We start from the raw sequence: 15,595 nt of genomic DNA on the forward strand, positions 1-15,595 counted from the left end.
TAGATTGTCTTCTCGTTTAATCAAAAAAACTCAATGTAAAATAGCCTGATATTTCTGTATATACATTTTTTGATTAAAACAATTGTCAAAAAGTACACGGATCCCACAGGACAACTGGGTGCCGACTGCCTGAATGACAAAACCCAGGGTACCAAAATAATGAAAAAATCACGTCACGAGCTACGGAAGAGAAACATTGTAGCACCCATGCTGACCTGAGGCTGACTTTGAATGAGGTTTTAATGTCGTATTATATTAATGTTATATATACTGTTTGCTTCTCTATAATCTAAATAAATGTATCTTAGAATCCAGCGACGAGGGGTAATCTGCCTTTCTCGGTGATCCAATGTGATCTTTTCTCCATGCACGTGAATACCGCGTTACCAAACTGAACGTCGCTAATGGCAGCTCACCTCACCGTGGTGGCAACGTAACGAAAAGTTATATGAAATAACAATGCAGCTGTCTGCGAGATGAAACCATCCGAACCCGAGGTCAGCATGCCACACTGAACTAACTGTCATGCAAGTGTTGTGCATACGATGTAACTTGGAGCAAAACATCATTGTTTGATATATAAAGACATTGTGATATTTGTTAAAATATTATAATGGGTTTCTTTGGTTGTTGTTTTTTTGTCTCCAGTTGACAGGCTATTGAAGGAGCACCTGACATATCCTCCCTCCAGACTAGTTGTTGGGGTGTGATCTCAGCTGGCTGAGGTTACCTTCTGCTTTACCTGCCGTTTTGACATTGAGCTGCACTGTGTTGGTACAATGAAGACCCCCAGTGTATACTTACTTTGAGTCGATGTCCGCGGTGATGTTTCGGGTCCAGTGTGTGAATTCCTTCATTCGGAGGCTCCTTCATGGGGGGGCAGGGCACCGAGACCAGGTTCTGGAGCAGCTGCGGGTTTGCTCGGCTGAAGACCAGGTGTTTGATGTGGTGGGCAAGAACAAAGCCAAGCTCACGGTGAACCATGTCAGCAAGGCGGTTGGGATGCTGTGGCAGTTTCAGAAAGAGAAGCCTCAGATGCTCAGGACTGTGGAGCTCATCAAGAGGCATCCGCAGTTCTTGACTCTGAGGGTTTTGGCAGAGAACAAAATTGCTCTTATGGATGATTTAATGTTGGTCGACATGCTTTACAGTTTCCTCAGGTACATTAAGATATAGACACGATCAAGTTCAAGTGTATGTATGTATGTATTGATATCATAATATTGTAATTATAACATGCTGTATTATTGACCCTCCTTTAGGTTGAACATGGATCAACATGACTCCCTTGTTCAGCAGTTAGTTTCAGAAGCATGGCTCAGAATAGACAGGTATGATTGCATTACATTGTTTTGAGCTGATGGGATGTAAGGCTGCAACTATAATTTGCATTATTTAAACTATTGTAAATAGTTATTTCAATTAATCTATAAAATCCCCCCAAAAATTGGCCCAAAAAAAAAAGTCTTGTTCCAACCAACAATCCTTAACCCAGATATGAAATATACAACGATATTAAATAGAGAAAAGCAGCAGATCTCCTGAAACCAGCAAATGTTTGGCATTGTTGCTTTAATGGTTACAACATAGATGACTTGCTGTCACATGTGTTGGATTAGTTGTCTGATTGTTTCAGCACTAATGAGATGTTACACAAATGTGTATTTTTGCAGATTTCCACTGGCATCGCTATCCAAGTTTTCCATCTGTTTAAGTGATCAGCACCTTCAACACAGTCCTCTAATGGGCCACATCACCAGTATTGTGGATCAGAGGTTGTCTTCCATTGATGATGCCAGGTTGGTCAGGAGACATGATCAAATGACAAATATGTAATCAAATTCAAGTACTTCATATTGTGTATTGACACTCTGGTTGTCTTTCCCAGGATCCTAACCACACTGATGATTAGCGTGTCGTCCCTAGTGTCCCCCCGGCTTCGGGATGCCCTCATTAGCCGGGCAGACCATCTCCTAGAAACCATGGATCCCTCAAATTATAACAACCCGCGGAGAGTGGTGCAATTCCTGCGCAATATCAAGCACAGTTACCAGCCTCTGCTGGAGAAGTGCAACAGGATCATCTTGCGCAACATTCCCAGACTGGACGCAGAAAATATCAGCATCATCATGGGGCTGTATCAGTCCTTGCAGTTCAACAACTGTGACTTCAGGCTGGCTGTCAAACAACGACTAACGGAGCTGATCGATTCCAGCATTGACCCCTTCTCCTTCACCAAACTGTTTGTCGCTCTGGCGCCGATGGCCAGTCAGGAGCTCAAAGATGGGTGTGTATCATTATCAATGTAGTGATCCTTAAGTGGAAATCTGAACCCATTTACAGCAGTTCTTGAGTTTCGCATGTCTCTTATGTAATGTCATCCCTCTCAGGCTGGAAAACACTGCGCTCCTGTTGGCGGACGAGCTCAGTGCGCATCAGGCTCTGGCAGTAGCTGAAGCTCTAGAAGAGACTCAGAGCAGGAATCTTAGCTTATTCAACAAGTGAGTTCATATAACAACAATGTATCTGCCAATATCAACTTATTACAGATGTATCAATATTACCATATATTTCTGCTGAAAAATAATTAGAAAGTTCAATACATGAATGACAAAACCGAGATTGATCAAATGTTCTTGACTTTGGAAACCGGCCCATGAAGCCCCTCTGAAGCGTTCAATTGTGTCACATGATCTTCTTGCCGTTTTTCGTGAAATATATGTTCAAAGTTAATTTTTCTGAGCACTTAAAGGACCTCTCTCGCTCACGCCGTGTAAAAAGTTGAGATTGAAAAAATTAATTCTTGACCTTTTGAAGCAGCAGTTTTTCCACCACAAGGTGCATTTATTTAACAACAGTGTTTCTATTACATAGTTTGACATTCAGAAAGTTTATTTTGTAATTGTAAAATATCCTACTCTTTTTTTTCAAATCTAATTACAGGGCTCCTTAAGTGTTCTCTATTGTATTTGTTTATGTGAAAAGACAACTCTCCACCGATGTATATAAATATAATTGAAATATTTGTCAAATGTAATTGTTACTAAATTATTTTCCAGAATTGCATCAGTGATACAAAGGAATCTTCATGTCTACAAGCCAGTGGAGGTGGCCAGAATCACGCAAGCCCTTTTTCTGATGCAATACCAGAACCCAGAACTCTTTACTAAACTACGAAACATTTTAGTCAAGTAAGTGTGTATTTAAGCTAAAAAGGACATTCCGCTTCACTTTTTGATGGAATAAAATGGAGACCGATTACACTTTTATCTTGCAGATTTTTGGAGCGCAGCTTCTACCCCTACGAAGTGACCATGTTGACCCGCGTTCTGTCCATGCTGCCCGGCCCACGGCTGGACGAGGGCGCGATTTCACGGATGCATGCGGTGGTGACCCAGTGCAATCTCAATGACCTCAACACCATTTCTTATGCCGTTGCCAAGTGGGTGCGTAATGATCCCTCCTACCGCCACAACACTCCCAGCAAGTACGTCCGTCTGCTGCAGAGCCTGAACCGCTGCGGGCACGAGAGGCTGCGAACGGCCGACCGGCTGGACTTGGTGCTGGAGGAGCTCAAGTACATCTCGGGAGAGTGGTTTGAAGAAATGCTGCTGGAAGAGACGATGGTCACGCTGAAGAGGATGATGGACCAAATACAGTGGACCAATGTGCCTGAGTTGGCCCTCTTCTTAACCCGAATAAATCACCTCTGCCCTCCCCTGATGGACCGTATCGCCAGCGTTGCTATTAAAGACATTGACAAGGTGCCCTAAGAGACGTCGTAATATGTTAAATCTGCAGTAATTAAACATATGAACTGTGTTTTTTTCTGTTTCATTTTTCAGATTCACCACTCTGCAACATATGCCATCCTGCTACCGTTCTCTGTTCTGAATTATGATTCAGAACAAGCAGACGAGTTGTATGATGTTTGTATTAAGCGCTTCACTCCTCATATCAGTAAGCCAATCAGTTTTACGCATTTGTTGACTTTTTTTTATTCCAAGCGTCCACTCACACCTGTCTTTGTGTTTGTAGGCTCCTTCGACCCACATCTGCTAGTTCTCCTGGCGTACCTTTTGTCCGTGGCCGACTGTTTTTCCGAAGAACTCGTCAGAGAGATTTTCAGTATAGACTTTCTGGGCAAGCTGGATGCCCAATTAGAAAGTATGTCTCCACTTTGCTTGTGTTTTGAAATATCATTTTGTTTTTACATGCATCGGGAGCAAAATACTCCCCTTGAGATGTAATCCCTTCAAGCCTCAATAGAACCAACATAACCGTTGCCCTTTCCTCCTGCAGCTCTACCCGATGCCCTCAACATGCGGACCAGACTGCGCCTCATGGAGCTCAATCGTGCCGTGTGTCTCGAGTGTCCCGAGTTCCAGGTGCCGTGGTTTCATGAGCGCTACTGCCAGCCGTTGCAAAGGAAAGGTAAAAAGAAGCAACGAGAAATGATTTATTATTGTTTTGGTGGGTGTTCAAAATTCCAACAAATCACAAATCTATAACCCTTTTTTTCGCAGGTAACAGCACGGTCAGTCCTGTGCAACAGCAAATCCACAAGATTCTGGGTGAAGTTCTCGGTGGCATTAACTGTGTCCGAGTTGCAGTTGTCACTCCATATTTTTACACCGTAGGTGAGTAATATTGGTAAAATCTCTGTATTAAACATAGATTTAATATTTGATTGCACATTTTCTATTCTATTCTGAAAGAGTCTTTGCGCCTGATGGAAATAGAAGGGTAGCCTTGCAAAGTCAATCTATAGTCAATTTATATGCATGCTATAACTGCTAAATACAAGCCTTACGGTAACCGTGGCGTTATATTTCCATTCAGTAAAAATCTCCAGTTACTCGCCCCCCTAAAAAGAAAATATATTCTCAGGACAGAAGTGTCACGTGACCACATTTGCCTTTTCAGACTTTGAATGCACACTGGACAAACACCTTAAGCCGTTGCCCTACAGCGAGCCCAGCACGCTGCACATCTCAGACAGAGGACAGGTTCACTGGGGGAAAAGCTCAGTGGAGAACATCCGGGATGAGCTGCCACCTGGAGCTCAGCGGTAGGGACACATTAGACAAACATTGTGAATGGAAAAAAAAAAGATCAATAAGTAGACCACTCATAAATGAATTGTATTTGACATCCTGTTTTTACTTGTGGCTCAGAGTTGCTGTGGACTTTCTTGATTCAAAGTCCTTCTGCAAGAACTCTCCACGTATGAAAGGTGAAGCCCTGATGAGAAAAAGACACCTTGAAATTCTGGGATACCGCGTGGTCCAGGTGAGAAGACGTCATTTAAAATGTCATGTGCTGTTGTACTTCTCTTTCACTGAATCATATTTAATGTCCGTGACACTTTTACAGATCCCTCACTTTGAATGGAACTCGATGGAGCTTTCAACACCAGATGCCTGGAAGGAATATCTAAAGAAGAACATATTTAGGGAGCGCTCATCTTGAAGGCCTTATTTATTGAAAAATGGAAGTAATGTTGCATTCAACACTTTGACACGCTTTTTGAGTTCTGGGTTTGAGAATTTTCAAAATGAATGAGTATGTTTATGTATATCAAGTGCTTCTTTTAGTTACATGAAGCTACCTCAATCATGTTGAGTGAGATTGTGTATTATGTGCTTTTGTATTGCAATTTGTATTTCGAATGAAATGTAAAATTGGTTCAAAAGAAATGTGTCAGTGTTGCTCTAACAACATAAATGTTACATCTTCTATATCTTGGTGAGCATTGTATAGAAAGTAGCACCTCTTGTGTACTACACTCCTCTACAGCTGTGACTTATGTGAGCTCTTATCCCAACTGAACCTGGTTAGTTTAATCAATTCTGCTCCGACTCATTATTTGTACAACAAGTGTTTTAAAATGTTTAAGGTTGTGCTACTCATGATTGTGCACAGGGACACAATATTTCTGGGCTTAAATAATATAAATATTTTATGAGCCGTGTTAAAATTCAACAATCAACTAGAAACAATATGATATGGTAATATTGGTAAGAGACAAAGAAAAAGAAAAAAGCCAATTAAAACCATGATACATTTTATTAAGCCACTCAGAAGAGGCAAAGGGGATGTGTGTTACATTAAAATGTTGAATTACAAGAATGAGCCACTAAATAAGAGCATGTACATAATACTTTGCCTACAGCAGTGAAGTCAAAGTGCCTCATATGTCCCTGGACTGTCACAGTTTGGGCATCCGGGCTGCATTCAGACGCATGGTCACACAGGAGGCACCGGCTGCATAACGCATCTCTCTGATGATACCAGTCCACTGGTTCTTGTCATCTTCATACCTGGGGAGGCGGTTAAAATATGTCATTATAATCCACTGCTTGGAGTACGAGGAAAGCTATCGTTGTAAAAGAAAGTGAGCAAGATGACTGTTTCTGAACACACGTGTACTTATAATGCAACAAAATCAACACATACTGCCAAATGTCGAGGATTTCACTGGGTGCACACTCTTTGTTCTCGTTCTCCACCATGGCAAAGCCTCCCAGAGTGTATAACTGCCCTCCGCAGCTCCCCAGGTTGACTGAGCTCCTCTCCTGGGGCAACTCTGTGAAGGGGGACCACCTACAACAAGTTTGTAGCTGTATTAATGTGACATCTCTGTGGTTTGTTTTTTACTATAAGAATATAAAACACATACACTGGATATCTATTACACTGAAACAATATTGTATTTTCTTCCCGTTTTATTTTCTTTTTTTCGGGATGCTTTCAATCTTAGGATGAAACAAGTTATGTTCTCACATTCTGAATTGACTCACGACCAAAATTTGTTTTAATATTATATAAGAACATACATATTGCTATTGAAAGGCAATGTGATTTGTTGAAAAAACATGGAAAATACTAATTTGAGTGTTATTTTGAGGAATACAAATGTTATTAACAGGCAGCATATTTATTTTTTGTATACAGTAACTTGAACTTTTAATATTGACAAATACTGAGTAGTGTGTTTACATTTTTTTAAAGAGTTGACTTTCAAAATATGAAAACTCAGGCTATAATTTTACAGACGGCCTTTGTTGGTGCACAATGGACCGGAGTAGATCCTGAAATGTGCAACTATATGCACTGAATTGGGACATTTTGAATCAATTGCGACCCCAAGAATAAAACTATTTGGATTGTGAGATTACAAAAAAATTCCCACCCCGAGGTTTAAAAGCTGCAACATTTGACTGAAACTCATTTGAACATGGTTAAGTTTCGATTGGGAACAACCAAATAAATATTCATATCAGAATATAATAACCAGCCATGCACAACACTTGAGGGACTTATAATAATAATGATAATAAAGCACTTACTTGTTGGTTCCAAAGTCATAAGTTTCACATGCAGCTATGAGGCCTTCCTCATTGACTCCCCCAGCGACAACAATCTTCCCGTTGTGGATAATTGCCCCGAACAAGGATCTGGGAGTTGTCATGGAGGCCACCTCCTTCCACTCAGATCTCTTGTGGTTGTATGCAAACATCTTATTGGTTGCTTTACTTTAACGAGGAGACAAATAGGATTCCAGAGGAGGGTTAGTGTTATCTGAAAATCATATTTTGACTTAATATGAACGGTTTTGGCATTTAAATCTTACTTGTCATCCGTTTTTCCTCCAATACAGTACACCAGCCCATTCTCAGAGACCACACAGTGGCCGTGGATATTCATGGGCAACTTTTTAGTTTGAGTCCACTTCATTTTTCTAAAAAGGGGAGACAGTATTTAAACTGTAAATATAGGAGCTTTCAATAAGACACATCTCCTGAACGAGCATATCCAAGACGGTCGGTGTACTGAACTTACTCAGTGTCGTAGCACATGACAGTGTCCAGAGACTCATCGGACTGTAAATCTTTTCCTGCGACAGCAAAGAGGAGATTTTCACATTCCCCCACGGCAAACAAACATCTGGGTGAGGGCATGGGTGGCAGAGCGACCCATTCAGCAGTCAGACTGTCGAACTGGAAAGACACGTTTTAAGATATTTTGAAAAACCAAAGGAGGGAATTACTTTTGATGCTTCCAGCACATCTGCAATGTAAATGTAATCTTCATACCTGGTAGAAGTAACACTGCAATGGGTTTCCTTTGTCCTCTTCGTCAACAAACAGCCCTCCCACCACATACAGGATGTTGTTCTTCGATACCACACTGATGTGGTTTCGGGGGATCTGCTCTGACATTGCAGCGAGAAAACATTCGTTCTCCTGGGTGTCATAAGCCACGCTCGCAGTGTCATTGATCATCAGAACCATGTCTTTGGCATACATGCCATATCTGCGCTTATCATTTAGATAGCCGGGCAACTTTCCCTCCTCTCCTTCCTCGTCGTCTTGTCCCTTCTTCTTCTCGGGAAGCTTTCCCGCAAAGGCTTCCTTAATGACTTCTATTTTTTTAAGAAGCTCAGGATCACTCTTAACAAGGTCATCCTTCTCCACCTTCTCCTTGAAGTACTTATCTGGGAGTAAACGGAAACGAATGCACTCAAAGGCCTCCTCTAGGGATTTCACGCGCTTCTCTTTGTCTTTTCGGATCCACCTCATGAGGGTCTCAAACACCACTTCCTCTTTTTCTACATTCAATGCATCAGCTCCAATAATGGCAAAGAGTTCAGGCGGAGCGAGCTCTAAGAAATCCTCGTCCTTGGCTATGGTCTCAAACCGATCTGCAATGTGATCTCGAGCTGCCAAGGCCAGTCTGGTGCTGGCCAGCATCAGCCCCAGCCTATAGATGGAAAGGCAGTTTTTCTTCGACAGCCCCTTCTGGAGATAATTCACACAAACTGTGAACACTGAGGGGATCTGGAGGCGATGGGCAGCGGCCAAAACATCCTGCACATTGTTTTCATTGATATCAATCTCTGCTGAGTACATGTAATTTACAATGGCCTCCATCACATTGGGATCCATGTTCTCCAGAACAACCTCCATTGTATCCATTTCTTTGCCATCTGCTGAGAAGTACAGCTCCCGGAAATAAGGACTACAAGCTGCCAGTATGAGGCGATGGCAGGGTATGCTTCTGTCTCCAACCTTTAGGACGCAGTCAATTAACTTGTTCTCATTCAGGAGCTCTTTGAGTCCATCCTGCAGCAAAGTGCTCTGAAACAGGTGGAGATCTTCCCTCATGCTTTGGGGATCCATTCTTTTAGGACAGGAAGTGGATGGAGGTGTTCCCGACCGACCGTCCTGGCTGGTGAAAACAGAGAACTATAGACAGCCAGGTCTGAAGCCACTTTAATAGAACTGTGCCCTCTCTAAATATAACCAGCCAACCCATCCATGAAGAATTCAAGTTGGCCAAACAGGAGAGCTCAAACAGCTGTCATAGAGTAAAAACAACTGTGGAGCCTTGTCACCCTGGTGATTCATAACAATATTGTTGTATATGGCCACAGAAATAACCTATGAGCTTTATATTTTATGTTCACTTGTCTATCTAATCAGGTAAAATATATCATTTTAGAGAAACACAGCAAAACACATGAACATAAGGCAGGACTATTTGTTCCAGCTCTAAATGTGTTCACAGATAAGCCTTTCATTTAATACAAGTCTGTGTATTCTGGAGACATCTACACGTGGAGTGAGTCATGATTCACTGATAGTAATGACCAGTGATCAGTATTTGTTTGTGACACATCCACAGGGGAGTTATCTAACAAGAAGACAGGCTCAGTGAACAGCTGCTACCACAGGAGGTGACAGTTTGTCCTCTTTTCAGATTTTTTAAATACTTTGGCCCCTTGTGCAGTAATGTATTTAGCCAGAGATCATTGTGTTATTTCCACATACAAATAACTGTGTGAGATACAGTATAAACCTACTGCTTTCCTGTTATTGAAAGGTAAAAAAAGAGACTCTTCAATATCTATTTAAATGCGTTTAATAACTTTAAAACTGCATTGTTTTTTTACATTCTAGCCATTACAAGAAACTGTTTTATACAATATCCTCACAATAAATATGTCATTTCATGAAATAGTATCAATGCATAAACTTTTAACATGAGCTAAAAAAAAAAATAAAAGTTTCCTATTATTTCAGCCCATGACTTCCCACAGCCCTTGAAGTGTGAAGCCGTCCTTCAGCTTCTCAACAGCGAGGCCCAGCTCCTCGGAGAAAACAGGCTCACGGTCTTGTTGCTTTGGAACGTCAGTAAACAAACAAACAGAGTTAAACACAATGTATTTTACACTTATAGCTGGTGATAAAAGTAATTGTGAGCCTTTACCTTATTTCCATCAGCAAAGTAAGCCTGTGGGGAAGCAACACACACAATTCACACATTGAATAAGAGGAAAGTGGGATATGTCGTCTGTGATAAGAGGTAATTGTTGTCTGATGAGCACTGGCAGCATTCTTTCATGTTTGCTCATTAAGCTGAAGGGCATTAGCTGGCAGCTATTCTGAGAGTCTGGAAACAAAACCATTGACTCCCAGAGGGGTGATGAGTGTAACTCACAGTAAAAGCATCAGTCTGCTCATCGGGCTCAATTTCCACGTCATCAGGAAGCTGTTCTACTGTCAGCTCTTCCAACGGCTGGGGCTGAAATCATTGTTAGGACAAACAGCGCCATGACAACAAGATCAGATGAACTGATGACAAACAACAATTATGGGAATGTCAATAGAACTAATTTGCTTTGAAAATGGCATACTAATAAAAACAAAACAGACATGTAGGGTATTTTAGAGTTGGTTTATTTATAGCTTTAACAGCTTACCCTTTCTGACATGCTTTAATGTTATATGGTTGAGATGTGCAGGGTCATTGATCCTAATATTATGCTTGGATGCCTACCTTTTCTTCCATTTCATAGTCCACTCCAAAGATGGGGTTGGTGGAGTACACCTTATGCAATGAGTTGATTTCCTTCAGTGCGTCTTGAAGCTTATCCACTGGGTCGATCTTAAACCCAAGCACATAGCCACCACTCTACAAACCAAAGTATTGGTTTATTACTCACACTACATATTATTACAAGTATTACATAATTATATTGTGATCTGTTCAGTTGACTGTGACTCAAATGGCAGATTTTACCTGGCGTGAACTCTCTATCACCAAAGCCAATCCAAACTTTGAGTCTCTTATTCTGATAGACCACTTGAGGGGAAAAGATGAAAGCAATCAAACAATATACACAAGGCAACTAAAAGAGAAATAGCACATGGTTTTACAACAGACACAAGACAATTTGTTACAGATCATGTGCAAGGGTATAGTGGTGTCTGCCTATGACTTAAGTTGAACTACCTCAATAAAAAAAAAACACACACCTGTTAAAACAAAAAGCTGCAGGAGCTCAGAGCTGCTGAGAAGAGTCACGAAACAAACTAAAACAGGATAGAAAATCACAAAGGCACCTCATGCCTCCTGCTGTGTAGATGTACACTATGCCAACCTAAAAGTAGCTCATACTAGAATTGTGTCTTTGTTGTTGTACTTTTTGGTGCAATATAATAGATGCTGTGTATGTTTATTAGGACATTATGTAAACAGGGCTGGTCCATAATACTTTCAGGGACGAGCCCAAGCTACCAATATGATTATCGACATGACAGTATCTGAGTTTCAAAATATACCATGAATTAGCAAACGAAAAAAGAAAAGGGAGAATCCAGTTTTTAAGAACCGATCAAAAAGGTAAATACCTATATTTGCCAAGCAGAACTGTGTGCTCATTTCAGGTAGAAAGTGAGGACTAGTTTGGTAATATTATTTGTTGTATTACTTACAATCTGAAGGTAAGGAATGCTGACATTGAAGCTCTCGTTCATATTGGCATGCCACACAATACGAACATTAGTGATAAAGAAGGTGCCAAGGTTACCCTAAAAGAAAAGAAAAAGAAACTCAGTTACACACATTACAAACAAATTATCACCAGTTAACATATGAAATTTAAAGAGTACGCTTCCAGTATTAGTTTCAGACTCTGAACATCGTATTTAAAAGGAGGGAAAGCACTTGTTATATTCCTAATTAACATTTCATAGAACTGTAATGCTCATTCATAAAATTATTTTAAATTAAAATATTCCACCTTCATTCACTTGGGCTATGAAATTTAACATTTTAACTTTGTAGAGCTAGTTTAGTTTAGTTTGGTCTGCGTAATACAACTCTTAAGTGAACTGGAAAATGCTAAATTTATGAAAAACCTGCTGACAGACATAACTGAAGCACCCGTACCTGATCACTGGATAAATTCCAAACTCCATTAATTTTATCATACACTTGCTCCCGAGGCAAGAGTCTCAGCTGCTTATTTTGAATGAGAGCGGCTCGCAATTTCAAGTCTCTGTACATTTTAGATGTCTCGTAGGCTCTATAACAAAACAAAAACAAAAGTATTTAGTATGACATACATCTTATGTAGAATGTAATCAGAGAGTTTAACACAGCATTGTTTTACCTGTGGACAGCAATAACAGAAGTAAAGAGCCGTGGACTTCCTGGAACCACATTGGTGAAAATGAACTCAAATCTTGTGTTGTTGGACTTTGTCAAGATGTAGAGCGCTTCTGTTTGGCCTCTCAATTTCTGGAAAATAGCAATCAATTAATTAATGAGTATTATCATTTGTGAAGTTCTCATTTATTAATTACTTTGCATACTTCAATCGCAACAATGTTGCTGTTATTGGCTTTGCCCTTGCATTGATTGGATTGAAACTTTTTTCCAATTTAAAATTGGGAAATAAAAAGACTCAAGAGACAGAGTTTGAGGCAATCGAACATTTGTTTGGTGCCTGTCATATACAAAGTACACGTGATGTGTATAAGGAAATGTAAAATAATTATGCTCAAATACACTGGATTATGTATTTGTTTTCATTTATGTTTGTAATGTATGGCCATATGTACAATCAAAAGGTTTACTTACTGAGTTCGCTGTCCTTGTTGTGATGTTAATGATGGAGTTGTAACCCACAGCTGGGAAAAAAAGATTTGCATTTAGGTTGGTGAAATTTGTTGTATGGTTCCATACTCTCCTAATCATCTTTACTCTGTACTTTGTTGACATGAACTTGGAAATGCAAGCACTTAAAGTAAAAAAGAGCATTACGATATAAACCTCCCTCAGGGGTCATCTCTTATATTATATTGTTTAATGGTTAGGCTCTTATTCTGTTTCTCAGTAGGCTTTTCATAATTAACGTAAAGCACTCAATATTACTTGTAGAGCTCATTTATTGAAACACTTTAAGAACAAGTTGATTGAACACATAATGACATGAAGACATTAGCTTCTCATCAACAATAAAATAATGTTTGACTGAATTATTATGAAATACGGGTCATTCATAAATATCTTTAGTTTTGCTTAGGGTTTTAGCAAAAATGAAAAGTAAAAGGATGTACCTACAATACCTACAATTAACCCTACAATAAAAACGGTTTATAGATTTAAAAAAAAAAAAAACATTTCCATATTTTAATTAAGGTAATGAAATGCCCTGCACTTCCAAGAGAGGGCAGACATATTGAACATGTGGAAACAGAGTAAAACTATAACAAAACAAAACAAACATGTAACTAATCCTAAAGGTGTACTCACACAAATTGACTCTTGGCAGGGCCAAAGAATGCCAAATGATCCTCAAGTTAGTTACCAACAGTCGTCCTGCAAAATATATCGGACATGATCACATATTAGGTGACCAGCACACACAAGGCTGCCGAGATAGTTTTAAACTATAGTTACTTTATAGTCTTAACTACCTCGATCTCCGTTATTTCCTTTCGTGTCTTCTATGGAGTCCAGACAGTCGATGAGTGCTTCTCCTGGACGTGTTTTCATCTGTCTGTGTACAGGAAGGATTTCCAGATTGATAACTGATAGTTGTCGTGCTTAATAGTATTACAGCTGGTTAAGTTACAGTAAAGCTAGAATTACGATGACGGTAATATGACGGTAATGATTAACTTATATGACATGTTTTTTTCTGAAAACAAATGATTGGGGGAACCGTGCAGTCTTGTATTAACATCAGTGAGTTACTGCATACCTGTATAACTGAATACCTGTAACATACCTTTGGCTATAAGAAGGGCCAAGTAGCGTAACTGAGCTAACTAGCTAGCTAGTTTAGCTAGTTTGCACGATGGTGAAGTACAACCTATTTGAGTGAAGTGACTTACTGTGCTGTTATGTCGAAGCGAACATCTCTGTCCTCCCAGAGAGCATCTAAAACAGATGACATGACTGCAGGTAACAACCCCCTCGGCGTAGTTTATTCGCGTTTACTAGCGTTGGTTCTCTATCTAAGCTAACCGCAGTCTGGCTAATCTGAAGCCGCTCTAGCGTCACAATCACCATGGTAACAGACGGGAACCAAAGAGGACAATATTGTGGACCTGTTCCCAATCTCACAAGTTGTGAGTTGTGTTAATTATATAAAATAACTAACTCATAACTTATTCACGAACTACTCTTCTGCCAGTGAGAACTATATTATGAATGTAATTGTATTGCAGGTGCTGTGTCACTTCCTATAAGGCAGCGAGGTCCCTCTCAAAAAGGGTTAATATTGTCACTCTAACTTACACTATGAACATGCTTACAAATCACAAAATTAATAATTTACATTTATTTATTTCATATTTGCATTGAATAGTGTTGTCATTAGGCCCTTTTCCATTCAATTTTTTATTTTTATTAATTGACTCGTCTTAATAACAAACATAACAATGGCTTTGTTCTGTTCAAGTGTATTAATAAGCCATAACAAAGCTAGTCATCATACCCAAAAGCTGCTCAATAGAATTCCGCTGTCATACATTTTTTTTTGTAGACCTGTGTTTCCCCTTCTGTGACATGTCAGAATGTCTGCTGGGAAAAGGCCAGCCAAATATTACAATAAAGAGATGTTTGTACTTTTAATAATTGAAACTGGCCCTTGCTTTGGGAAAAGGCCATTTGACTGTGAAGAGGAAACAAAAAAACCTAATGCTCTAATTAAGACATGTCCTAAAAAGACCTACCAATTAAAGTGGTAATTACATACTCAGAGAGAATATAAGACATACGACATACTTCATTTGAATAGCACAATGTGTGAGAGGGAAACTACATGAAAAAGAAAATACATTTGTTTTAAAGTTCGATTTAGCTCATTTTCGTCATTCAGTCATGCAATGATTCTAATGGATTAATAATAAAAAATAAAACATGTTATTTTCCTTAATAAACACACACAAACCAAAACAATTTTACATTTTATTCTTAAAAAAACATATAAAACATGTATTCAGATATAGATACACTGCCCAAATAGACAGACCTTTAATGGATGGAGTGCAAAAAAGCCTCAATCTTCATCATAAGATGGCGATCGCAGTAGACCTCTGACAACAGTACTCAGAGAGAATTGGCTCATTATTACAGCTGCCAGTTATAGCCAAGACAAACACATCGTAATAACAGCAAACACAACGCACACAGAAGTTGTCATATTAGTACATAATTTCAACACAAGGTATGTAAAGCATGTGACTCATAGAGGTATAAGAATGATCTACAGGTTCATTTTAAATTGTATTGA

General features: G+C 39.6%; 3 protein-coding genes across 3 annotated transcripts; 1 reads left to right on the forward strand and 2 right to left on the reverse strand.

The window, feature by feature from the left end:
- The first annotated feature begins 107 nt into the window (after window positions 1-107).
- Window positions 108-6,165, forward strand: fastkd1 (FAST kinase domains 1). Its single transcript, XM_034561258.1, has 16 exons — window positions 108-236; window positions 309-497; window positions 649-1,160; window positions 1,263-1,331; window positions 1,674-1,799; window positions 1,889-2,287; window positions 2,391-2,501; window positions 3,060-3,191; window positions 3,278-3,764; window positions 3,846-3,960; window positions 4,039-4,167; window positions 4,303-4,434; window positions 4,527-4,640; window positions 4,927-5,071; window positions 5,178-5,292; window positions 5,377-6,165. The coding sequence occupies exons 3-16, from the start codon at window positions 814-816 to the stop codon at window positions 5,470-5,472; spliced, it is 2,517 nt and encodes an 838-aa protein (XP_034417149.1). The 5' UTR covers window positions 108-236; window positions 309-497; window positions 649-813; the 3' UTR covers window positions 5,473-6,165.
- klhl41a (kelch-like family member 41a) lies at window positions 6,051-9,247 on the reverse strand. Its single transcript, XM_034561263.1, has 6 exons — window positions 8,100-9,247; window positions 7,846-8,003; window positions 7,637-7,744; window positions 7,353-7,538; window positions 6,460-6,606; window positions 6,051-6,323 (listed from the first exon to the last, which is right to left on the reverse strand). The coding sequence occupies exons 1-6, from the start codon at window positions 9,183-9,185 to the stop codon at window positions 6,212-6,214; spliced, it is 1,797 nt and encodes a 598-aa protein (XP_034417154.1). The 5' UTR covers window positions 9,186-9,247; the 3' UTR covers window positions 6,051-6,211.
- Window positions 9,248-9,911: 664 nt separating this feature from the next.
- Window positions 9,912-14,368, reverse strand: bbs5 (Bardet-Biedl syndrome 5). The gene is made up of 12 exons (XM_034561814.1): window positions 14,193-14,368; window positions 13,773-13,855; window positions 13,609-13,674; window positions 12,934-12,983; window positions 12,464-12,591; window positions 12,241-12,376; window positions 11,784-11,879; window positions 11,089-11,151; window positions 10,846-10,980; window positions 10,507-10,590; window positions 10,276-10,299; window positions 9,912-10,186 (listed from the first exon to the last, which is right to left on the reverse strand). Exons 1-12 carry the CDS (start codon window positions 14,252-14,254, stop codon window positions 10,085-10,087), a joined length of 1,029 nt encoding a protein of 342 aa, XP_034417705.1. The 5' UTR covers window positions 14,255-14,368; the 3' UTR covers window positions 9,912-10,084.
- Window positions 14,369-15,595: the final 1,227 nt, after the last annotated feature.

Source organism: Cyclopterus lumpus, chromosome 21, assembly GCF_009769545.1.
Source record: "Cyclopterus lumpus isolate fCycLum1 chromosome 21, fCycLum1.pri, whole genome shotgun sequence".
In the NCBI taxonomy this organism is placed as follows: Eukaryota; Metazoa; Chordata; class Actinopteri; order Perciformes; family Cyclopteridae; genus Cyclopterus; species Cyclopterus lumpus.

What these genes read in the sequence shown, in the direction of transcription:
- fastkd1 (XM_034561258.1), top strand. Translation starts at nt 814, where the DNA reads ATGTCCGCGGTGATGTTTCGGGTCCAGTGTGTGAATTCCTTCATTCGG. An exon ending in GCATGGCTCAGAATAGACAG is followed by an intron (nt 1,332 to 1,673) that starts GTATGATTGCAT and finishes GTATTTTTGCAG; the next exon opens with ATTTCCACTGGCATCGCTAT. An exon ending in CTGCCACCTGGAGCTCAGCG is followed by an intron (nt 5,072 to 5,177) that starts GTAGGGACACAT and finishes CTTGTGGCTCAG; the next exon opens with AGTTGCTGTGGACTTTCTTG.
- klhl41a (XM_034561263.1), bottom strand. Translation starts at nt 9,185, where the DNA reads ATGGATCCCCAAAGCATGAGGGAAGATCTCCACCTGTTTCAGAGCACT. An exon ending in GGAGGAAAAACGGATGACAA is followed by an intron (nt 7,539 to 7,636) that starts GTAAGATTTAAA and finishes TCCTCGTTAAAG; the next exon opens with TAAAGCAACCAATAAGATGT. An exon ending in GAAATCCTCGACATTTGGCA is followed by an intron (nt 6,324 to 6,459) that starts GTATGTGTTGAT and finishes CCGCCTCCCCAG; the next exon opens with GTATGAAGATGACAAGAACC.
- bbs5 (XM_034561814.1), bottom strand. Translation starts at nt 14,254, where the DNA reads ATGTCATCTGTTTTAGATGCTCTCTGGGAGGACAGAGATGTTCGCTTC. An exon ending in GGAATTTATCCAGTGATCAG is followed by an intron (nt 11,880 to 12,240) that starts GTACGGGTGCTT and finishes CTTTTCTTTTAG; the next exon opens with GGTAACCTTGGCACCTTCTT. An exon ending in ACTATGAAATGGAAGAAAAG is followed by an intron (nt 10,591 to 10,845) that starts GTAGGCATCCAA and finishes CAATGATTTCAG; the next exon opens with CCCCAGCCGTTGGAAGAGCT.